Source organism: Lithobates pipiens, unplaced genomic scaffold, assembly GCF_037356315.1.
Source record: "Lithobates pipiens isolate NorthernLeopardFrog02 unplaced genomic scaffold, aLitPip1_a1.2 Scaffold_3, whole genome shotgun sequence".
NCBI lineage: Eukaryota > Metazoa > Chordata > Amphibia > Anura > Ranidae > Lithobates > Lithobates pipiens.
In genome coordinates this window covers 55,909,238-55,934,865 of record NW_027507790.1, presented here as the reverse complement: position 1 = coordinate 55,934,865, position 25,628 = coordinate 55,909,238, and the positions used below count along the sequence as shown (strand labels likewise).

At 43.6% G+C, this 25,628-nt stretch overlaps 1 protein-coding gene across 1 annotated transcript in view; it reads right to left on the bottom strand.

Moving 5' to 3' along the window:
• The window catches only part of LOC143940410 (uncharacterized), an 89,772-nt gene that overhangs the window by 19,175 nt on the left and 44,969 nt on the right, over nucleotides 1-25,628 (bottom strand). Inside the window, exons 3-5 of the mRNA XM_077461725.1 lie at nucleotides 22,821-22,884; nucleotides 20,479-20,572; nucleotides 19,354-19,496 (exon numbers count right to left, since the gene is read on the bottom strand). Coding sequence (XP_077317851.1) covers nucleotides 19,354-19,496; nucleotides 20,479-20,572; nucleotides 22,821-22,884 — 301 coding nt within the window. The remainder of the gene's footprint in view (nucleotides 1-19,353; nucleotides 19,497-20,478; nucleotides 20,573-22,820; nucleotides 22,885-25,628) is intronic.

The window sequence follows — 25,628 nt, the reverse complement described above, 5'->3', positions numbered from 1 at the left end:
GTCACCAGTCCATCGGAGTACCCGAGTACCCATCACCAGCCCGTCGGAGTACCCGAGTACCTGTCACCAGCCCGGAGTAACGGAGTACCTGTCACCAGCCCGTCGGAGTAACGGAGTACCTGTCACCAGCCCGTCGGAGTAACGGAGTACCTGTCACCAGCCCGTCGGAGTAACGGAGTACCTGTCACCAGCCCGTCGGAGTAACGGAGTACCTGTCACCAGCCCGTCGGAGTAACGGCGTACCTGTCACCAGCCCGCCGGAGTAACGGAGTACCTGTCACCAGCCCGCCGGAGTAACGGAGTACCTGTCACCAGCCCGCCGGAGTAACGGAGTACCTGTCACCAGCCCGCCGGAGTAACGGAGTACCTGTCACCAGCCCGCCGGAGTAACGGAGTACCTGTCACCAGCCCGCCGGAGTAACGGAGTACCTGTCACCAGCCCACCGGAGTAACGGAGTACCTGTCACCAGCCCACCGGAGTAACGGAGTACCTGTCACCAGCCCGTCAGAGTACCCGAGTACCTATTTGCAGCCCATGCCTCATAGAATACACATTGAGGTGTTTGTTTTCCAAAATGGGGTCATTTTGGGGGTAATTCCATTGTCCTGGCGCTCCAGGACCTTCAAAGTGTGATAGGTAGGAATGAAATGAGATGTGTAATTTATGCTCCTCTTACGCCTGAAGGTACTACTTCAATGTTGGACCTCTGTATATGGCCAGACTGTGTAAAAGTCTCACACATGTGGTATCGCTGTACTCAGGAGTAGCAGCAGAATGTGTTTTGGGGTGTAATTTTTGCTATATACATGCTATGTGTTAGAAATGTCTTATAAATGGACAACTTTGTGTAAAAAAGATTTTTCATTTTCTTTCCACGTTTTCGGAAGACTTGTGTAAAAAAATTAACCGTTCAAAAGACTCATAGTGCTTCATAGATTATACTTTGGGGTGTTTGTTTTCCAAAATGGGGTCATTTTGTAGGCAATTCCATTGTCCTGATGCGCCAGAGCCTTCACAAATGTAATAGGTCGCTAGGAAATTAGGGGTGTCATTTATGCTCCTAGAACGCCTGACAGTGCTCCCTGCATGTTGGGCCTTTGTATGTGGCCAGGCTGTGTAAAAGTCACACACCTGTGGTATCGCCATATTCAGGATGAGTAGCAGAATGTATTTTGGGGTGTCATTTTTGCTATGTACATGCTTTGAGTTAGAAATCTCTTATAAACTGACCACTTTGTGTAAAAAAAAAAAAAAATAAATAAAAAAAAGTGTTTTCATTTTCTTTCCACGTTTTGCGAAGACTTGTGGAAAAAAAATGAACTGTTCAGAAGACTCATAGACTCACGTTGGGTGTTTGCTTTCCAAAATGGGGTAATTTTGTGGGCAATTCCATTGCTCCAGGGCCTTCACAAATGTAATAGGTCGTTAGGAAAATAGGTGTCATTTATGCTCCTAGAACCCCTGATGGTGCTTCCTGCATGTTGGACCTCTCTGTGTGGCCAGCCTGTGTAAAAGTCCCACACATGTGGTATCGCCATACTCGGGAAGAGTTGCAGAATGTATTTTGGGGTGTAATTGGAAGTATGCATATGCTGTGTATGAGAAATAACTTATGACATTTTTGTTAAAAAACTAACAAAAAAATGTATTTATTTTTTTCAAGAATTGTGGGAAAAAAACTACAACTTCAAAAAACTCCCCATGCCTCTTACTAAATACCTTGGACTGTCTACTTTTCAAAAAGGGGTCATTTGGGGGCTATTTGTACTTTCCTGACATTTCAGAGCCTCAAGAAATGAGATCAGTGCATCAGGTGTGATCAGATGTGATCAATTTTGGATGATTTGCACCATAAATTGTAGACTCTATAAACTTTCAAAGAGACTAAATAATATCCAGTAATTTGGGTTATTTTTACCAAAGAGATGTAGCAGTATAAATTTTGGCCCAAATTTATGAACAAAAATGACTTATTTGCAAAAGTTTATCATAGAAACGAAAAAAAAAAGGTATTTTTTTCAAAATTTTTGCTCTTTTTTCATTTATGTCGCAAAAAATAAAAAACCCAGCGGTGATTAAATACCACCAAAAGAAAGCTCTATTTGTATGAAAAAAAATGTTGAAAAAATTTTGTTTGGGTACAGTGTTGCATGACTGAGTAATTGGCATTCAAAGTGTAAGCGCTGAAAGCTAAAAATTGGTCTGGTAAGGAAGTAAATAAATGCCCTGTATTGAAGTGGTTAATGTTTGATACTAGGAAGTAGGGATGAGCTTCGTGTTCGAGTTGAACATACGTTCGACTCGAACATCGGCTGTTCGCCCGTTCGGCGAATTCCGAACGTTATGGGCCATTCGCGCCAAATTCGTGTGGCGCTCACGGCCCACAGTGCACTGCGTCATCGCAGTGCATTGCTGGCTCATGATTGGCCAAGCATGCACTGTGACCCCGCATGCCAAGCATGCACTGTGACCCCGCATGCTTGGCCAATCACAGCGCCAGCAGCGAGAAGAGCCATGATTGACCACAGGCAGGATGCCTGTGGCCAATCATAGCTCAGGCTGTGTAGTACTCGCCCCACACTATATAAGGCCGCCAGCGCGGCGGCCTTGTGTAGTGTGTTGGCGTCTGAAGCAGTTAGTGGGTGTTCTGTGTACCTTCAACACAGTACACACCGATCGTTATCGGCCGATTTTAGATCTTGCTCTTCTGTAGTGGTTGTTGTCTGCGTGCCCTGACCGCAGTATACACCGCTATATTCACCTCACCTATACAGTTAGTGATCTATCTTTTATAATAAAGCTTGCAGTCAGTAGTGTTAGGAGCTTGTGCGTGCTGTCTGCGTGCTCTGTACCCAGTACACACCGCTATATCCACCTACATAGCTCTTCTCTATTTGAGCCCACTTGCCATCTGCAGGAGTTATTGGAAGTTGTGTGTGCCTCCAGCACAGCACAGTATACATCTGTATATACCCCTTTATCTCTGGTGTTCTATAATAAAGGCATCTGCAGGAGTTAGTGGGTTTTTTGTGCCTCCAGCACAATATACACCTGTATCTACCCTTTATTGCTGTTCTCTAATAGAGCCATCTGCAGGGCTTAGTGGGTGTTGTGTGACTTCATTACAGTATACCCCTTTATCTCTGGTGTTCTATAATAAAGGCATCTGCAGGAGTTAGTGGGTGTTGTGTGCCTCCAGCCCAATATACACTACCCAACTGCTGTTTTACCCAACTTCCTTCAAGCCATTACCATGTCTGGAAGGCCAGCAAGGAGAGGCAGACAGGCGTGAGCCGATAAAAGAGGGCAAGCAGGCTCTGTGTCTAGAGACAACAGTGCTGGTCGTGGACGTGGTACATGGTCATCAGCACGTGGCCATGGGACACGCTTGTCCTTTTCGGCAGCTGGACATGTTGAACCGCAACATGCCAACGTCTTGGTAGAGTGGATGACCAAGCCCTCTTCACCCTCCTCATCCTCTCTCACCCAGTCTCAGGGTACTAGCAAAGCAGCTGCCAACGCATCGTCTTCCCTCCTCTCAATGTCATCATCAGTGACTCCTTCCCTAGACCCACGACGTACTCCTGAGGAGTCTCCTGAACTCTTTGAGCACAGTGTTGGGTACATGCTCCAGGAGGATGCCCAGTGTTTTGTAGGCTCTGATGATGACACTCAGCTAGAGGAAGGCAGTAGCGTGAATGCAGAGAGAGGGGATGCTCAAGAAGTTCCACAAGCTGCAGCATATTGCCAGGTTTGCTAAAGCGATGAAGAGGGAGGGGATGATGAGGGCACTGACTCCACGTGGGTGCCTGGTAGGAGGGAGGAGGAGGAGGAGGCGGCACATGTCCAACAAGGCAGGATGCCCTCCGGGGGCCAGCTTAGGGGCAGCACACCGACTGAATCACACTGCAGAGCTCCGCCTGTGCAGGGCGCTGCCTCTGCACGTTATTCTAAAAGTTCTTTGGTGTGGGCCTTTTTTGAGACGAGTGCATCAGATCGCACCGCTGCTATTTGCAACATATGTCTCAAGCGTATCTCGCGTGGCCAAAACATCAGCCGCTTGGGCACCACATGCTTGACCAGACATATGTTGACCTGCCATGCAGCTCGTTGGCAAGCGTACCTCAAAGACCCACACCAAAGAACAAAGCGGACCTCTCCTTGCTCCTCATCAGCTGGCATCTCCAACCCCACTAGACCTTCAGTCCTCTCTGAAACCTGCTCTGAGAGGAATGAAGGTGTAGAATTAGGTGTGTCACAGCCAAGTGCTTCCGGGCACTCTGCTAGCAGTACACGCACGTCTGATTATAGCAGGCAAATGTCCCTGCCCCAGCTGCTGGACTGGCGAAAGAAGTTCACTCCCAGCCATCCACATGCCCAGCGGTTGAATGCTAGCTTGGCTAAATTGCTAGCACTTCAACTGCTGCCTTTTCAGTTGGTAGACTCGGCCCCCTTCCGTGAGTTTGTACAATGTGCGGTTCCTCAGTGGCAGGTCCCCAAACGCCACTTTTTCTCACGGAAGGCGATTCCGGCTCTCTACCGGCACGTGGAAGGCAATGTCCTTGCCTCGCTGGACAGGGCGGTCAGCGGTAAGGTGCATATTACCGCTGACTCATGGTCCAGCAGGCATGGACAGGGACGTTACCTGTCTTTCACGGCCCATTGGGTCACTCTTCTGGCAGCTGGGAAGGATGCAGGACAAGGTGCAGTAGTGTTGGAGGTTGTTCCGCCACCACGCCTCCAAAATGCTACTATTGGTTGTGACACACCTCTCTCCTCCACCCCCTCCTCTTCTTCTTCCTCCATGGCCTCTTCCAGTGCTCTGTCCTCAGAACCAGCGGTGCTCCGTAGGCGTTCCAGGGACTACGCAAATACGCAGGCAAAACGATGCCATGCCGTGCTTGCGCTGGTTTGTTTGGGGGACAGGAGCCACACTGGGGTGGATGTTTTGTCAGCTCTACAGGGTCAAGGCCGAGAGGTGGTTGATGCCACGCCAGCTTAAGCCAGGAATGGTGGTTTGCGACAATGGCACCAACCTCCTCTCCGCCCTCCGACAGGGACAACTGACCCATGTGCCCTGTGTAGCTCACGTCCTTAACCTGGTGGTGCAGCGGTTCTCGGGCAGGTACCCGGGCTTACAGGATGTCCTGAAGCAGGCCAGGAAAGTCTGTGTGCATTTCCGCTGATCATTTAATGCCTGTGCTCGGCTGGCTGAGCTCCAAAAGGAGTTGAACCTGCCCAAGAACCGCCTTATATGTGACATGCCCACCAGGTGGAACTCAACGTTGGCCATGCTGCAGCGGCTGCACACGCAGCAGAGGGCCATCAATGAGTACCTGTGCGACTACGGCACCAGGACAGGGTCAGGGGAGCTCGGTTTTTTCTCACCACGCCAGTGGGGCATGATCAGGGATGCATGCACTGTCCTGTCACCGTTTGAGGAGGCCACAAGGACGGTGAGCAGTGACAGTGCATGCATCAGTGACACTGTACCTCTTGTCCACCTCTTGGAGCATACGCTGCGTGGAATAATGGACAGGGCACTTGAGGCAGAACAGAGGCAGGAAGAGGAGGACTTCCTTGCCTCTCAAGGCCCCCTTTATCCAGACAGTGTTCCTGCTGTGCCACCCATCACACAGGAAGAGGATGAGGAGGATGATTGTGTCAGCATGGAGGTGGAGGCTGGCACTCAGCATCAGCAGCAGCAGTCTCGTAGGGATGATTTACAGTCCCAAGAAACCCGTGGACTTGTACGTGGCTGGGAGGAGGTAGCTGCGGATCATGTTGTCCTTAGTGACCCAGAGGACTCCGGACCGAATGCCTCAGCTAACCTACGCTGCATGGCCTCCCTGATCCTGCAAAGCCTGCAGAAGGATCCTCGTATTCTTCAGATCAAGGAGAGGGACCATTACTGGCTGGCCACTCTCCTTGATCCACGGTACAAGGGTAAGGTTGCCGACCTTATCTTGCCATCGCAGAGGGAGCAGAGGATGAGACATCTCCGGGAGGCCTTGCAGAAAGGTCTGTGCAACGCGTTCCCAGAGACTGGGAGGTTACAAACTCCTGGTCCTGGACAACGTGTTGCTGAGGCATCAGTCAGAAGGAGCGGTGGAGAAGGTGGCCGTCTGACTGATGCTTTCAGACAATTTTTTAGTCCGCAGCCCCAAGGTATGATCGGTTCCAGCAACCATCGCCAGCGTCTGATTTACATGGTGCAGGAATACCTAGGGGCAAGGTCAGACTTGGACACCTTTCCCACCGAAAATCCTCTGGCTTACTGGGTCTTGAGGATGGATCACTGGCCAGAGCTTGCACAGTATGCAATTGAGCTACTGGCCTGTCCTGCATCCAGCGTTCTTTCGGAACGCACCTTCAGTGCTGCTGGTGGCTTTTGTTACCGATCACAGGGTGCGCCTGTCCACCGAATCAGTTGATCGACTGACCTTCATCAAGATGAATCAGTCTTGGATAACCCACAGCTACCAAGCACCTGAAGCTGATGTAACCGAATAATTTTTTTGGAAATATCACATCCCTTCAAGACTGCCTATGCTGATGCTGAGTGACTGTCCTGTTATGTTGATTGTCTATCCTCTTCCTCCTCCGCTGATATGTTGGAAGAACATTTCTGGTTCTGGGTGATGCCATCAGCCCAATTTTTCTGCCCCTGTTTAACAGGGGCTTTTAATTACAATTTTGGATGCAATGCTTTGCAGCAGGGCTAATTCCTGCAATAAAACAAGAGTATATGGGAGAGGTTGCAGTGTGGTGGCACCAGCACCAGTGCCTAAGGCTCAATTTTTCTGCCCCTGTTTAACAGGGACATGCAATTACAATTCTTGATATAATATTTCACAGGAGGGCCCCTTCCTGTGCCCACCCAGAGTAACTGTGAGGACTTATAGTGTTGTGGCACCAGCACCACAACCACCAAAGGTCAATTTTTCTACCACTGTTCAACAATGGCATGTAATTACAATTCTTGATATAATCGTTCACAGCAGGGCGCTCCAGCGCCCACCAAGAGTCACTTTGAGGGCTTACAATGTTGTGGCAAAACCAACACCTTGTTCCGCCATTTCTGCAGAGCATATAGGGCAGGCCCCTACTTTCAAACATCCAACTTACAAACATCTCCTACTTGCAAACGGAAGGCGACAACAGCAAGTGAGATGAAAAAAGATGGACGACAAAACAAATTATACAGGGGTGATAACCCTTCCCTATGTTTTCCAAAAAGCTTAAAAATAGTTTTTTTGACTGGAGCTACACTTTAAAAATGTACCAGTTGAAAATTACAAACAGATTCAACTTAACACAACAAACCTACACAGTCCCTGTCTTGTTTGCACCGCCTGTATACTGCTGTTCTGAGTATATAGGGCCTGGGGGCCACACGCATTTCCTTTTTTTAATATGGGTACAGGGTTCCCCTTAATATGCGTACAAGACCCAAAGAGGCTGGTAATGGGCAGGGAGGGCTACCCATGCCATTTTTCTCAATGATTTTCAACCATATTGCAGGAACCAGATATAACATTAAAACCGCAAGCAGCTTTAAATGACGTTATTTCAGTTAAATGTCATTTTGTGCAGGGACTGTTCTAAACACGGGAAACACGTGGCACTTCACAGGCATACTACAGACACCCCCCAGGCACCATATTTAAAGGAATATTTCACTTTTTTTTCCACTTTAATCATCATTAAAATCAGTGCTCCCGCCAAAAAGTTTTTTTTGCATTGACCCATGTCCCCTGGGGCAGGAGCCAGGTCCCCAAACCCTTTTTAGGACAGTATCTTGCATATTAGCCGTTAAAATTAGCACTTTTAATTTCGAACATTCGAGTCCCATAGACTTCAATGGGGTTCTAACGTTCGTACGAATTTGGGGTCCGTTCGAAAGTTCTGGTGCGTACCGAACCGGGGGGTGTTCGGCTCATTCCTACTAGGAAGGTGGACTGACAACCCAACTTTTCCTGACAATGCTGACACACATCATTGCCATTCACCTCCAAATATTGACCGTGGACTACTGGAATGTCCTGCCTCACCTATTACAGGTTAAGACATTAACGGTTGATGCGTGTGCCGTAATGTTTTCCATAGTCTACCTTCACGTGAGATGGTAGATAAGCTTCTTGGTGTACTGATCCTCTCCAGTTGAGACCTTTTAGGTTTATTTGTTGTGGTTATAATATGTATGCTAGTTGGAGAACTGTAGATGTGCCACCTATAAGGAACTCTCCCTGGGATCTCCCCTGATGAGCTCCCTAGCGTCTTTATCTTTGCCTGACTGTATGACTGTTAGGGGAGGATGGCCTTGTGGTTTGAAGGGGACTCCCCCTGAGACCATTTGGTCTGGCGGGTGGACAATCTCCGCTGTAGAGACTTATGTCCCCTGTCTCCTACCAATACCAAGGGCTTTAAACCCCTGTCTCTACCCATATGCAGCACTGGGGCTATGTTGGCGAGATCCTGGTTGACAGCTCAGAGTATGGCCTATTCCCTGCAGGCTAATCATATCGATGCCAGCATGGATGACCATGTTCCCCAGCATAGGGTGATTAAAGCAAGCACGCGCCCAGCGGGAATGGCTTAAGCTTTCCTTTTCTGTAAATCTGTGTAAAATTGTGTTAATATATATATTATTTATTATCCACGTTCACCCCCGTTTGGCTGGGATGAGCCGGAAACCACTCTGGGCTTGCTCTAACTGCTTCCCCCACTTAGGCCTGCGCACATATCTCCGGCAGTGAGTTGGAGCGCATTTTGCATGTTTTTTTTTTTTTTAGCATAGCTTGGAGGCTGTACCCTTCTAGCACAGCCTTTGAAACTTTTCGTTCTTCCATCCAACCTTTTCTTACTTTCCCCTCCCTGGAGACAGGTAGTTATAAAGCTAAAGCCGCTTTACAAACTTGTCATAAAATATATGTTATGAATCAGGCAAGAAGTGTGGCCGGATGCTGGCCAAATCAGTCCGAGACCAAAAATTGGCAACTTACATTCGTCTTCGAGTGATAAGAAAGTTGTTCTACCCAAACCGATCGCACAATAGTTTAGGGAATTTTATTCCTCTTTATACAATCCCTTATCCCTTGAAGTTTTAGTCCAGTGCCTTGTCCTGATATCACAGTGTAAAGTTCTGTTGCTGCTGCCCAGCTCTGCCCTTTTACCATGTACAGATGACTCACATGCAGACCCTGTGTTTACATGTAAATAACCTACATTGATATGTAAATAGCGGCAGCATTAATATGTATATCATGTCCCCCTGAGGTCATATCTACCATCACTTCTAGAGGCGATTCAGTTCGCATTGAGCGCTATACAAGTATTTCATTCATTCATTCATTCACTTCTGCTGAATGCTGACCACTGGGGGAGTAAAGGAGCATGCTTGAAAGTCCTGCCTATAACGATAGTCATTAAGGCTAACATTAGCCTATTCTGCAAAGGTAAGCAAATTGGAGGTGAAATCCTTCTTCAAAATAACATGGAGCCACAGCACCCTGAATTTTGGTGCATGTGAAGACGCACTTGCATGAGGGTGTCATTAATTAATGGCACTGCTGTGTATCCGCTAAAGGGCAGAATGTTTCTGTGGTGTCAGGAAAGATACTTTGCATGTATTCCCAATACACACAAATGTGAAAGCAGGCTAATTGTCTCAGTTCCATTGGCGGTCAGTGTAAATCGTCTCATTACATTGGGGCTTGGTGTACAATCCTTTTATTCACACCAGTGACCAGTGTGAAGGTCCCCCTTACACTGGTTGTCAGTGTTAATCCCTCTTTACATGGGTGGTTACTGTGAATGCTCCTATTACATTAGCTGTCAGTGTAAATCCCCTTTACATTGGTGGCCAGTGTAGAAACTCCTCTTTATATTGGTAATCGTTAAGAAAATCCAAACTTGCATTTGTGGTCAGTTTCGAATCCTCCCTTACACTGGTAGTCCATGTAGAAGCCCTCTTTAAATTGGTGGCGAGCGTGCCTCCCAGCTCACATATATTCATGACTGGCTACACTCCGACCCCCAAACTCCCGCCACTGCCTTTCTACTGACCCTTTTTGAACGGCTTACCTCACTGTGAGTTGAATTGCATAAGTCAAGGAAATCAGGGGGCTCCACATGTTCTCCTGTGGAGGTTTGCTTTATGGCTTGGAGGGAGGGAGGGAAAACGTTGACACAATCCCTATCAGGTGTCTCACCGCAGACCCCACTGTGGCAGAACCCTAACCTCCCTGAGCTCTGTGGCCATCCAGATTCTAACTGGTGGGCCCGTTTTGGAATCACACACATTTCCCACATTGTCGAGGAGAATACTGTTATCTTTTGAAGCGATCAGACAAATTCGGTCTTGATAACAAATTTTTCTGCAAATATCTTTTGTTATGACACGCTCTTAGAACTCAGTTCGGATCATTGACCATAGAGCTCGTAGAATCCTCTATCGAAAATCTGCTATCATTCCCTGAAATTGCCAAGCTGGTGACGTTTTATGGGCGCCTTCAGGCGGTGGGAGCGGACCCCTTCCAGAACGCACAGCGTAAATGGTTGACGTTTATGCCTGAGCTCTCTGAAGAGGATTGGGAGGAGGCCATAGAGATATGTTTTCAAAATATCATTAGCACTAAAGATCTCGATACAATTTAAGTTTATACATCATTTACATTATACAACTGCTAGGCTGGTTAAAATGGGTCTAGGCCCAGATATTGCTTGTGCCAGATGTAATACGATTGCTGCAGATTTCTTTCACATGTTTTGGTATGGACTCTCAAGTTCCTAGAAGGAATTGTTTGCCTTTTGTGATAATGAACTGCACCTACCAATACCCCACACCCCAGAAGTAGGGCTCTTGGGGGTTTTGAATGACCATGTTCCCCGCACTCATGCCAGGACTTTACTACGTATTTTGTTATTTTTTGCATGAAAAACCATCTTACTACACTGGAAAGATGAGGGTCCACTTTCGACTTCTGTTTTTTTTCTGCTTGGTTAATGGGGTCCTCCCCAAATTTAAATTAATACATAAAAGTAGGGAGTGTCCCAAGAAGTTCACTAAGATATGGCAGCCATGGTTAGATGTATCAAGAGATTTCTGGGGGGGGGGGGGGGTGTCTTATCCTCTGAACTCTCTCAGGCAGAGTGATGCCAAGGGGATTCATCTTTCACGAGTTTAAACTGGATAGTAGAGGCTGTATAACAAATGCAGTGGCTAAGGATCCTAGGAAATATGGTACTGATCAGGGGTCATATGTGCTATTGTTATGAATGTGTGTGAGTGAATGTTGTGAACTTGTTCTTGGGGTATATAGTCTTGCAGACTAACTTAATACTCCCTGGTTTAACTCCTGTATACATTGAAGATCTGCATTGTTTTCTTTATTGTTCTCTGCTTTGTTAATTGAAAATCGAAAATAAAACACCTTTTAAAAAAAAAAAAAAAAAAAAAAATTGGTGGCGAGTGTAAATTCCCCCCCTTACATTGGTGGCCAGTGTAGAAACCCCCCTTCATTGCTTGTTGATGTAAAATCCCCCATTATATTGGTTGTCAGTGTCAATTCTTCATAACATTGGTGATCAGTGTACATCTCACTTTACATTGGTGGCAAGTGCAGACTTGCCTTTACACTGGTGGTCAGTGTAAATCCCCCTTTACAATGATGTTCAGTGTAAATACCCCCCCCCTCCCCCAACACTGGGGGTCAGTGTAGAAGTGTCACCTTACATTGGTGATCAGCACAAATCTCCTTGACAATGGTTGTCAGTGCAAATCCCCCCTTACATGGTGGTCATTGTATATTACCCCTTACACTGTTGGTTGGTGTAAATGCTCTAATTAAATTGGTGTTAGTGTAGAAATCCCTCTTTTCTATTGGTGGGTGGTGTAAAATCCCCAGTTACATGGTGGTCAATGCAAATTCCTCCTCACATTGATGGTCAGTATAATTCCCCTCTCACATTGATGGTCAGTGTAACCCCCCCCCCCCTCTCACATTGGTGCTCTTTGTAAATTCCCCCATTACATTGGTAGAATACCCCTCTATATACTTGCCAAAGATTTCTAGCTTTGCTCTACATGATTCAGAATTTGCCACAGTGTACTGCCTCCTAACTAATCCCATCAAGCACCTAGCATTGGCACTGATCCCAGGAGTCCTAGGAGTTTTCTGTCTATTGATGGGTCACCTCACCTCCCCAGTCCGTGGTGTGCAGGCAGTGAGGAGATGATGTGCTGTAACCTTTAGCAACCAATCAGTGAGCAGTAATGCTGTGTACTAACCTCTTGAAACCAATCATTGTGCGGTAAGGATATACCGTAAACCTCTAGGAACCAATCAGTGAGCAGTAATAATGTGCAGTAACCTCTAGCAACCAATTAGTGAGTGGTATAGATGTCCAGTAACCTCTAGCAATCAATAAGTGAGCAGTATTGATGTACAGTAGTCTCTAGCAACCAACAAGCAGGAGTAATTTGCTGTAGCCTCTAGAAAATAAACAGTGAGCCATAATTTGTGCTGTAACCTCTAGCAGCCAATCAGTGAGCGGTAATGATATGCTGTAACCTCTGGCAACCAATCACTGCCTAATCTGATTGAGTAAACTGATTTCGAGTCTAGCTGCTATTTATTGTATGTCTCAAAGCATGTGGAGAGCGAGATTGCATGGAAGCGGGGCCAAGAAAATGTTTGCCCAGGGTCCGGCCCTGCTGACGACATGATTTTTTCTTTAACTAACCTGTCAATATCTCTCCCAAACCTTCTTCAGGAGTTTAATACATATGGCATGTTGTCCAACCTGAAAATCAATTTCAACAAATCAGAAGCAATGGGGTCGGGATCCCACCTTCTCTACTCCAAACTACGAAACACAATTTTAAGTTTGGGTGGACATACTCAACCTTGAAATACTTAGATACATACAGTTGTAGGAAAAAGTATTTGCCCCTTCTTGATTTTTTTATTTTTTTGCATATTTGTCATACTTAACTGATTCAGATAAAAAATAAAAATAAATTATTACACAAAGATAACCCGACTAAATCCAAAACGCAGTTTTTAAATTATTATTTAATTTATTAAAGGAAAAAAAGCTGTTCAAACCTGCCTGGCCCTATGTGAAATAGTAATTGCCCCCCCCCCCCATGCTGAATCATGAATAAACTGTGATTAACCACAATTTTATGGAAATCGGACTTAAATTTCACTTGTCACACTCACGCATGGTTGCTGCCAGACCTGTCGAATCAAGAAATCAAATAAATAGAAGCTCTCTGACAGTGATGCACGCTGAGGCCGCGTACACACGCGCGGACTGTTCGCCCAACTTTGTCCGTCCAACAGTTTCGGCAAACAGTCCGCTCAAAATTAGCATGGACGGACATGGCCACACACGACGAACGAACAGTTTGCTGAAACCGTGCGCGATGACGTGAACGGCACGTACGACGGGACGAAAAATACGACGTCCTATACACTGCATTATAGCTTTCGGCGTGAAAATCCTTTCTGAGCATGCGCGCAACTTTGTTTGACGAACAAGCCTACACATGAGCGGACTGTTCGCTGAAACTGTTCAGCGGACAAAGTTGGGCGAACAGTCCGCCCGTGTGTACGCGGCCTAACAGATCACAAAAAGCCACAATCTAAAAAAAATTCAACAACAGATTAGAAACAAAGTAATGTTCATGTATCGCTCTAGGAAGGGTTTCAAAGCCATTTCTAAGGCTTTGGAACTCCAGTGAACTACGGGAGAGCCATTATCCACAAATGGAGATAACTTGGAACAGTGGTGCACCCTTCCAGGAGTGGCCGGTCTACACAAATTACTCCAAGATCATGATGACTCATCCAGGAGGTCATAAAAGGACCCAGAACAACATCTAAAAGAACTGCAGGTCTCACTTGCATCAGGTAAGATCAGTGTTCATGATTCAACAATAAGAGATTGGGCAAAAATGGCATCCATAGGAGAGTTCCAAGGCCAAAGCCACTGCTGACCAAAAAGAACACAAAGGCTTATCTCACATTTACCAAAAAACATCTTGATTATTCAAGACTTTTAGGCAAATATTCTGTGGACTGATGAGACCAAAATTTTACTTTTTGGAAGGTGTGCATCAGTGTTAATTTTGGCAGCAAATTTTGATTTAGTTTTAGTCTTAGTACTAAAATGGCAGTTGAGTTTTAATCCCATTTTAGTCTTCTGCAATTGTTTTCGTTTTAGTCATATTTAGTCGACTAAATCTCCAGTACATTTTAGTTAACTTAAATGTCTTACCTTTAGTTGACTAAAATCTCCAGTACATTTAGTCGACTAAAATCTAATGGGTGTAATTAGATTGTACTGCATTAGTTAACATTTCTCTACAATTTCCATATGTTATTTAAGGTATTGAGGTATGAACATGCACTACAGACCAGTGTTATTTTGACGCTAAATTTCAATTTAGTCTTAGTCTTGACGAAAATGCCATTTTAGTTTTAGTCGTAATTTAGTAGACTAAAATTGTATTCATTTAGTTTATGTTAAAACTAATACAGCATTTCAAACAAGAACATCATACTAACAGTCATGGTGGTAGCAGCGTGATGGTCTGGGGCTGCTTTGCAGCTTCAGGACCTGGACGACTTACCATAATTGATGGAACCATGAATTCTAAGCTCTACCAGAAAATCATAAAGGAGAATGTCCGGCCATCAGTTTGTGCACTTGGGTTATGTAGCAGGAACACAAAAGCAAGTCCACCTCCAAATGGTTCAAACAAAGCAAAATTAGGTTTTGGAGTGGCCTAGTCAAAGCCCGGACTTAAATCCAATTGAGATGCCATATCATGACCTTACACAGGCCGTTCATGCTGGAAAACCCTCCAATGGCTGAATTAACCACTTACCCACTGGCACTTAAAACCCCTTCCTAACCAGACCAATTTTCCTCTTTCGATGCTCTCACATTTTGAATGACAATTACTCAGTCATGCAACACTGTACCTAGATAACATTTTTGTCCTTTTTTCACACAAATAGAGCTTTCTTTTGGTGGTATTTAATCACCGCTAGGGTTTTTTTTATTTTTTGTTCTACAAAAGAAGAAAGACTGAAAATTTTTTTTTTTTTTTAAATGCATTTTTTCTTTGTTTCTGTTATATAAAAAAAAAAGTAATTTTTGCTTCATACATTTTGTCAAAATTTATACGGCTACATATCGTTGGTAAAAATAACCCAAATTGGTGTATTTTATTTGGTCTTTGTGAAAGTTATAGAAGTTATAGAGTCCACAAGCTATGGTGCCAATATCTGAAAATTGATCACACCTGAAGTACTGATGGCCTCTCTCATTTCTTGAGACCCTAACAAGCCAGGAAAGTACAAATACCCCCCAAATGACCCCTTTTTTGGAAAGTAGACATTCCAAGGTATTTAGTAAGAGGTATGGTAAGTTTTTTGAAGTTGTAATTTTTTCCCACAATTCTTTGAAAAATCAAGATTGTTTTTTCTTTTTTCACAAAATTGCGATACCACATGTGGGAGACTTTTCCACAGCCAGGCCACACACAAAAGCCCAACATAAGGGGAGCACCATCAGGTGTTCTAGGGACATACATTTCAAATCTAATTTAACTACCTATTACGCTTTTGTGAGGCACTGTAGTGGCATGGATGAGCATAAATGGGGATGGACAAGCCGTGGATTGGGATGGCTGACCATGGTTGAGCCATAAATGTGGATGGCTGAGTATGGATGGGATGACTGAGCATGGCCGAGTATGGCTGGGGGTGGTTGGATAAGTATTGCTGAGTATGGATGGCTGAGCATGGATGGATGGATAGATGGATGAGCATTGCTGTGTATGGATGGCTGGATGAGTATGAAAGAGAGATGGCTGAGCATGGATGGATGGCTGGATGAATATGACAGAAGGGTGGCTGAGCATGGGTGGATGGCTGGATGAGAATGACAGAGGGATGGCTGAGCATGGATGAATGGCTGGATGAGAATGACTGGGCATGGATGGATGGCTGGCTGAGTATGACAGAGGGATGGCTGAGCAGGGATGGATGGCTGGCTGGAGGAGTATGACAGAGGGATGGCTGAGCATGGCTGGATGAGGCTGCAATGGGCACAGATCAGTGCTGTGGGCACTACAGATCCAGCCCACAACGCTACTGCACCCGATCGCTCCCTTCACACTGTACCAATCGTTACACAGAGGGGAGAGAGGAGCTGGACATGATGCCTGTTTGCTTACAACTGATTGATCCGCTGTCAGTGGCCTGTCACGTATCAGGTGTGAACAGAGCTGTGTGGACAGCAACAGAGGAAAACGCAACAGGGGGTCAGCAGTTGGGGAAGGAAGACAAACAGGACAAGGAGAGGATGGATTGATCACAGGAGGGACGGGTCAGGTACAAGGCTCAGGGTCCAGGGTTCAGGTAACAGACAGGAACAGGATCAGGTGCAGATGCAGAGCTTCACATGTTCAGGGTCAGAGCGCAAGGAAGATACCAAGGCAAGGCATCAGTGTGTCTGCCGGGTACTTATACACACCTCCTGCGATTACTCAGGTGATGTCTAATTGCAGGAGATCATGTCGGCACCACACTGCCAGGAACCACCCGCTGGTGGACGCCAGTACTGCAGCCCAAGGATCATATAATACTAACAGGGGAAGGCTCCCCAGGCTGTTCCAGACTGCCAGGAGACACCTGCTGGTGGACCACAGTACTGCACGCCAAATGTCAGACAGTATTATCAGCAGGTAAAACCTTTCCTGACACAGCCATTTACCGAAATCCGTGATGCTCTGGGCCCGGAGGACCCAGAGGTCACGGATACTCCCGTGTGCGTGATCCAGAGGGAGCGCAATTCTGGGAGGACGTCAATGTATGCCCTCCCAGAGTTATCGAGCCACGATGTAGATGTCATCCGGCTATGGCGCGGTTGTTAAAGTGGTAAAAATTTATTCTGCAAAGAGTGGGCCAAAATTGTTCCACAGCGATGTGAAAGACTTATTGCCAGTTATTGCAAAGGCCTGTTTGCAGTTGTTGCCACCAAGGGTGGCACAACCAGTTATTAGGTTTAGGGGGCAATTACTTTATCACATAAAGCCAGGCAAGTTTGGACAGCATTTTTGCCTTAATAAATTAAACCATCATTTAAAAACTGTATTTTGTATTTACTTGAGTTATCTTTGTGTAATAATAAAATTTGTTTGATAATCTGAGTAATTTAAGTGTGACAAATATGCAAAAAATAAATAAAATCAGAAAGGGGGCAAATATTTTTTCACACAATGTATATCCCGCCTAAGTTGTCCCGTATTTTTAACATGAATTTTTCCTTGCTCCTGCACAAGACTCGCATTTTATTGAAGTCGTGGCATTGTGGTTTGCATTCCTGGTTTGGGCGCTGCAACCTTCTTAAAACAAGCATTTTACCAAAGTAGCTGTACTTGTTTCAAACCTTACCGATAGCAATACCTTCCTGTTACTTCAAGCAAGTACACTCACTATATTACATTTAAATATTACATTTATTTGGGCACAAAAACGCCCTCGCCTCCCTCTCTCACTTCCTAAACAGAATGGAGGTCTAGTAGTCCCGGACATACAGAATCATAACCAGACAACCGACCTAAGTAGACTTCTAGATTGGCGACACTGATACAGTGACAAACTCTGGACACAAAGTACGAAACCACTAATGGGGGCACCGCAGCGCTACAAGGTTTTACCTTGTACCCTGAAATTACATCCCTTAATAGGACCCACAACGTGCATATGCTCACATTTATTTACATATGCTCCTCTCTTTCCTCCAAACTCCCCACTATTCCTCATTCTTGTTCTTGGGAATCCACGCTTCTTGCCGGGCCTTCATGGTGTGACAATTTCAAGCTCTCCTTCACAGCCAGGTCGCCCATTTCCTAACAGCTGGTAGATGGCCTTCTATTATGTCCTTAATGGATACAAAGGAGAACTCTCAAGCTGTGCCATTTTTTAAAATTCCTTTCCAAACACGCAAGGCTTTGGCCATTAACTGACCACTTTTGAGGAATACTGCTCCACTGAAGATACATTGCCTCAGGTAATTTCCAAAACCTATAGCTTATTGATTACTCCCTCCAATGAACAAAGCCTGCCATGCCTTAGGAAATGGGAATAGGACTTGAACCGTTTCTTTACACCAGACCAACAAAAAAACATTCAGGTTTTCCCCTAAATCCTCGATACAAGAAACCAATTTCAATATTCTCATGAGGTAGTATTATACCCCCCACCAACTTCATAAATTCTTTCCCACTACCACGATCGTTGCTGGAGCAGCCAAGAGGGAGATGGAATGCTGCTTGATATCTTTTGGTCCTGCCCTAAAACCAAATACTTTTGGAAAGAAGTTCGGGGAATTACTCAAAAGTTTACAGAGTATGAGGTTCCTGACAATCCAGCCTTTCTTATTACATTCGGACATTCTGGCAAAAAATATATATAAAAAAAAAAAAAAAATCAATTATACGTCAAGTCCTGAATGCTACCAAATCCTGTGTACCCCTTCATTGGAAGAGTACACAGCCACCGACTGTAAGTCTTTGGCTTCACAAAGTGGAATAAATAAATAAAATGGAAGACCTAATCCTCACAGCACAAACGCAAACCAATATTCTAAAACATGGAGGTTGTGGAATATGTTCATCTGTTCTGAGGAAGGATCAGCTCCTTTCTGAATATGAACCCATTGGTCAGGTAACCGCTCTGGGTTATCTTTATTCTTATTTGTAGTTTTATTCTCCTTGAGCCTTTCTTTCTGCCTTATGGTTGCAAACCTCCCCTCCAATTCCCCTTGCTCTCTTTTCAACCTTTGTCTTTTTCCCTTTTCCTTCCTCTCTACTGCTGGTCTTTATATATATATATATATATAGGGAAAAATGGAATGGGTATCCTCATGTGATCCCCCAAATGGTCCATACCAAGGGACTGTTTGGGCTTGATTAGAGTTTGGTACTTTTCTCATTGAAGAGATCAATTGGTTAATTTACCGACGTTCTAAATGCTAATTTTTCATTCACAGTTTGTCTATACCATTTGGATTCATGTATCGTTACTCATTTCTGTACTAATGACTTGTTATACTGGAGCTGCCCTTTTCCAAGTTAAATAAAATATTTGAAAAAGTAAAAATAAAAATGGGGAGCAGGAATGGAGCAAAGGAATAGGAAAAGTTCAGCAAGGCATGGAAGCACTAAACCAATAAGCTCCAAAAGAAAGAATAATATTTCATCATAAAAACAATACATTTATATATGTATGTCTTGTACATATCGGCATAAAACAATATATACTGACCTGTAGTGCATATGTGTTGAAAGTGAAACAGTCTGTGTTATCCCCAGCTGAGATAACAAAAACTTCATCACTGTGGGAATCAGTCACTGTGATTGTGGACGAGGTGGGATCTTCATGGTGCATCTGCTGAGAAACATCTGCAGCTACAATACAAGAAGAGTAAAGAGAACGATGTATGCCCTGCAGCCAGACATTGTATTTCAGCAAAATTGTCATGCAGGGGGCTTACACAATATTCTTTCAGAAAGCTTACTAAAAACAATTAAATTCTTCAGAATTCACAGCATAACATATCACATTAAAGTTATACTATCTTTTGAAATCCTGACAATAACAGAACATGGGAATAGCACTGCTAGATCCTCCATATTTTGGATATAACCTGGACATATTAAACATTAGTAGTTCTGCTCTTCCAGTACATTTAAAGTTACTTTGTCCCAATTAAATGCAAGAAAAGCCTCTGAATATACAAATATGGATTATGTTAGGATAATCATGAGATGATTTGAAAAGCACTGTAGTAATTGTCCAGTCCTCTTGCCTTTCTGCGCTAGAGTACTGTGCTCATCTCACATCTGTAAAGGCTTTGTATGTTCTCCCCATGTTTGTGTGGGCCCCAAGCACAATCCAGCAATGTGCTGAAAGGTTAACTGACAGTCAGGGAATTTTGTTGTGTGTGTTCTTACCTAAATAAAATAACTGAACAACAAAAATGTGTCTGTTGTGGAATTTAATAAAGGGTGTACAGTTCTTGCCCAATCTTCAATACTACAGGTGTCAGGTTTTTGAGAAAATAAACCAAGAGTAAACTGCTGTAAAACATATGAACCTGTTCTACTGTTGCTGGCATACTGATCACAGCTCTACCCTCATTTAACAGTAATTTTCTTAGTAACTGGTTCCTCGGGCATGGATTATATACGAGACAAGGGGACTGTACTGAGGCACCCTGTATTAAAAAGCCAGGTCTTTCCGTGACGCTTGCAGCAGCAGATCAAGACACTGAACTCAAAGTACTGCCTTTCAACTTACATACACATATGTCTTTGCTTTTTGTTAGCCCAGCAGCTGGTTTGATGATATAGTACTGTACAAAGTTACCAGAGCACTAGCTCTCCTCACCTTGACTGGTAGGCTCCAGAACCCCGTTATGAAGATCTTCTGCCACCACCAGCTGTAGTTCGTTAACATCCAAGCCTGTATTTTGAATTCCATTCTGCAAAAACATATAGGCATCACAAACAAACATAGAAAGAAAAAAGTGAGCGAGTATAAATTTACTGCATGTTATATGCTTTTAGTGCTGTGCATTTTATTGTCATGTACTCCACTTTCATACATTCTATGCGTTAAGATAAAAAACCTGTGTGCAGCAGCGCCCTCAGACCCCCTAATACTTACCTGAGCCCATCTCGGTCAAGCGATGTTGCAGGAGTGTCTTGCTGCCTGGGACTTCCCCTTCTCATTGGCTGAGATGGCAGAGCGGCACTATCAGCTCCAACCGCTGTCAAAGTTAGTAAGCCAATGTGGGAAAGAGGGGGCAGGGCCGAACTGCGGCTCAGTGTCTGAATGGACACACGGAGCTGCGGCTCAGGTACCCCCATAGCTAGCTGCTTGCTGTGGAGGTACTCGGCAGGAGGTAGGGGTCAGGAGCGACAAAGAGGGACCCAAGAAGCGCAGGAGCGGGGCTGCTCTGTGCAAAAACACTTCACAGAGCAGGCATGTTTGTTATTTAAAGAAAAAAAAACTGAGACTTTAGTATCACTTTAATCGATCAAATAAACTGTCCACCCACTTTAAAAAAAAAAAATAAAAATAAAAATCTTCCTACAAGTGTCTCCAATGACGGCAACATTCTTTGCACACTTCTTAGAGGCTCCTCTGAATGTCAATTAAGAAAAAATAAAAATTAGTAGAATATGCTCCAGCTTGTCTGTGGCCATGGCATGTTTCACAAAATGGTAGGACACACTATGTAGTAGCAGCTTGTCATGCACTCAGTTAGCTTTGCAACACTGGTAACAGTGGGTATAGAAAAGAATCACCCCCATTAAAATAATCACATTTTGCTGCTTTGCAACCTGAAATGAAGACAAGTGCAGTTTTTGTTTTGTCCATTATATTTACTCAGTACAACTTGTAACATCCAAGTGAAAAATAGAACACCAACATATCAGGACAAAATAAAAAATAAAAATAAAAAACAGAATCACTGAGTTGGAAAAAGGATCACTCCCTCCTAAAAATGACTCACGATCAGGTGTAGCAAATCACCTTCTCAATGGCACTAAAAACGATTTGACTTTCAACAGTGATCGGCTGTGGTCATCTGATGAGCTCTGCATGAAAAAGATTCCCTGGAGCATTTCAGTTCCTTATAGTGCAACAATCAATTATGGGGTGGCAAGGCATGGTAAAAAGATGCCCGGGATAAAGCTGTGGAAAGGCACAAGTCAGGAGATGGATACAAAAGAGTAGTCATTGTGTGAATGTGATGGCAATATGGTTGCAAGAAAAAAGCCACTCTTCAAGAAAGGCCACATGAAACCACTGAGTTTTGCTAAAAACACACTTTGACGCCACATGGAAAAAGGTGTTATGGTCAGATAAGACTAAAATTGTATTATTTGAGCTCAATTCAATACACCATCCAAATAACACCTTTCCTACAGTAAAGCATGGAGGTGGTAATATCCTGTTATGGGGTGTTGCTCTGCAGCAGAGACTGGAGCACTTGTCAGGATAGAAGAAAAAATGGATGGGGCAAAATACCATCAAATTCTTGAGGAAAATCTGCTGCCCCTGGCAGAAAGTTGTCAGTGGGAAGAAGGTTTACCTTCCAAGATTACAATGACCCAAAGCACAGGGAGAAAAAGGGTGAATGTCCTTGCATGACCTAGTCAGAGCCCAGACTTAAAACCCATTGAAAATCCGTGGAATAACTTTAAGACTGCAGTCCACAGACAGTCACCATCAAATTTAACTGAACTTGAGCAGTTCTGCAAAAAAGAGTGGGCAAATATTGCAAGGTCTAGATGTGCAAAGTCAGTAGAGACATAGCCCAAGAGACTAAAGACTGTAATTAAAGCAAAAGGCGGTACAACAAAATATTGACCCAAGAGGGTGATCCTTTTTACAACTCAGTGATTCTGTGTTTGAATTGCTTTTATTTTTCTCTGACACATTGGTGTTAGATCTTTCACTTGGATGTTATAAGTTGCACTGAGTAAATATAGCTGGATAAAACAAAAACTGTGTGTCTTCATTTCAGGCTGCAAAGCAACAAAATGTGATTTTAAAAAGGGAGGCGATTCTTTTTTATACCCACTTAATAATTCCAGTTCTATCAGAAGCAACTTACCTGTGTCTGTTTATCCCTAATGAGTTTGCATAGCAAAACCTGCAGCACCTTCTTGTGAAAATAATTAATAAGTAAATCAATAGATTCGATTTCTCACACTTACCACCTGAGTTGTCACTTGTCTGACCTGGTTGTCATTTTGCTCTCTTTTGGGGCATATCTTCTGCCTATAAGTAAGGCCAATACACAACAAACATCACTGTTATTTGTCTAACTTGAATATCTATCTGGAAAAATAATTCAGATGGGTACTTTTTTTTTTTTTATCAAAACATAATATTCCTGCATCAAATCCTTATAAAACTTTTTTTTTTTTAAACACAGCAAAGAGAAATACTGTATAATTTGATAGTATTTCCTAATGGTAATTTAACTACTGTATATAGTCATTACCAGGAGAGAACTGTTCAATACTGTTTTTATAGCACTCTCTGCATTTTCATTAATGCGTTAAGGTGCTTTATTCCAAAATAAATCCCCAATGCTTCCTGGGGATCCACCAAAAAAAAAAAAAAAAAAAAAAAAAAAAAAAAAAAAAAAGGTATACATACATACATATAATATATATATATATATATACAGTGGTGTGAAAAAGTGTTTGCCCCCTTCCTCATTTCCTGTTCCTTTGCATGTTTGTCACACTTAAGTGTTTCGGAAAATCAAACCAATTTAAACAATAGTCAAGGACAACACAAGTAAACACAAAATGCAATTTGTAAATGAAGGTGTTTATTATTACAGGTGAAAAAAAATCCAAACCATCATGGCCCTGTGTGAAAAAGTGATTGCCCCCTAAACCTAATAACTGGTTGGGCCACCCTTAGCAGCAACAACTGCAACCAAGCGTTTGCGATAACGTGCAATGAGGCTTTTACAGCGTCCTGGAGGAATTTTGGCCCACTCATCTTTGCAGAATTGACCTAATTCAGTTACATTAGAGGGTTTTCGAGCATGAACGGCCTTTTTAAGGTCATACCACAACATCTCAATAGGATTCAGGTCAGGACTTTGGCTAGGCCACTCCAAAGTCTTCATTTTGTTTTTCTTCAGCCATTCGGTGGTGGACTTGCTGGTATGTTTAGGATCATTGTCCTGCTGCAGAACCCAAGTTCGTTTCAGCTTGAGTACACGAACAGATGGTCGGACATTCTCCTTCAGGATCTCTTGGTAGACAGCAGAATTCATAGTTCCTTTTATCACGGCAAGTCTTCCAGGTCCTGAAGCAGCAAAACAGCCCCAGACCATCACACTACCACTACCATATTTTACTGTTGGTATAATGTTCTTTTTATGAAATGCAGTGTTCCTTCTACGCCAGATATACTTGGACACACACCTTCCAAAGAGTTCCACTTTTGTCTCATCGGTCCACAGAATGTTGTCCCAAAAGTCTTGGGGATCATCAAGATGTGTTGTGGAGAAATTGAGACGAGCTTTGATGTTCTTTTTGCTCAGCAGTGGTTTTCTCCTTGGAACTCTGCAATGCAGGCCATTTTTGCCCAGTCTTTTCCTGATGGTGGAGGCATGAACGCTGACCTTAACTGAGGCAAGTGAGGCCTGCAGTTCCTTGGACGTTGTTGTGGGGTCTTTTGTGACCTCTTGGATGAGTCGTCGCTGCGCTCTTGGGGTAATTTTGGGCGGCCGGCCACTCCTGGGAAGGTTCACCACTGTTCCATGTCTTCGCCATTTGTGGATAATGGCTCTCACTGTGGTTCGCTGGATTCCCAAAGCTTTGGAAATGGCTTTATAACCCTTTCCAGACTGATAGATCTCAATTACTTTCTTTCTCAATTGTTCCTGAATTTCTTTGGGTCTCGGCATGATGTGTAGCTTTTAAGGATCTTCTGGTGGACCTTACTGTGTCAAGCAGCTCCTATTTAAGTGATGCCTTGATTGTTAACAGGTGTGGCAATAATCAGGCCTGGGTGTGGCTAGAGAAATTGAACTCAGGTGTGGACAACCACAGTTATAGTATGTTTTAACAAGGGGGGCAATCACTTTTTCACACAGGGCCATGATGGTTTGGATTTTTTTTCACCTTTAATAATAAACACCTTCATTTACAAATTGCATTTTGTGTTTACTTGTGTTGTCCTTGACTATTGTTTAAATTAGTTTGATGTTCCGAAACACTTAAGTGTGACAAACATGCAAAGGAACAGGAAATGAGGAAGGGGGCAAACACTTTTTCACACCACTGTATATATATATATATATATATATATATATATATATATATATATATATATATATATATATATATATATATATATATATGTAACTCCATCTAAACAGAGGTCTGAGAGAATTCCTGCAACCCACAATTCAAAGCATCTGTCTGTTCCTGTCATAACAACCTATTGATCGGCGCCTGCTTTGAACTGTTAGATGCAGAGGGAATAAATGGAATGTTTGACTTTGATTAGAAGTCCAGGCTTACATATATACAGGGGTATTCATACCCCTTGAAATTTTTCACATTCTGTCATGTACAACCAAAAACGTAAATGTACTTTATTGGGATTTTATGTGCTAGACCAACAAAAAGCGGCACATAATTGTGGAGTGGAAGGAAAATTATAAATGTTTTTCAAAATTCTATACAAATAAATATCTTGAAAAGTATGACAAGCATTTGTATTCAGCCCCCCTAAGTCAATACTTTGTAGAACCACCTTTTATTGCAATTACAGCTGCAAGTCTTTTTGGCTATGTCTCTACCAGCTTTGTACATCTAGAGAGTAACATTTTTGCCCATTCTTCCTTGCAAAATAGCTCAATCTCTGTTAGATTGGACGGAGAGCATCTGCAAACAGCAATTTTCATGTTTTGCCACAGATTCTCAATTTAATTTAGGTCTGGACTTTGACTGGGCCATTCTAACACATGAATATGCTTTGATCTTAATCAT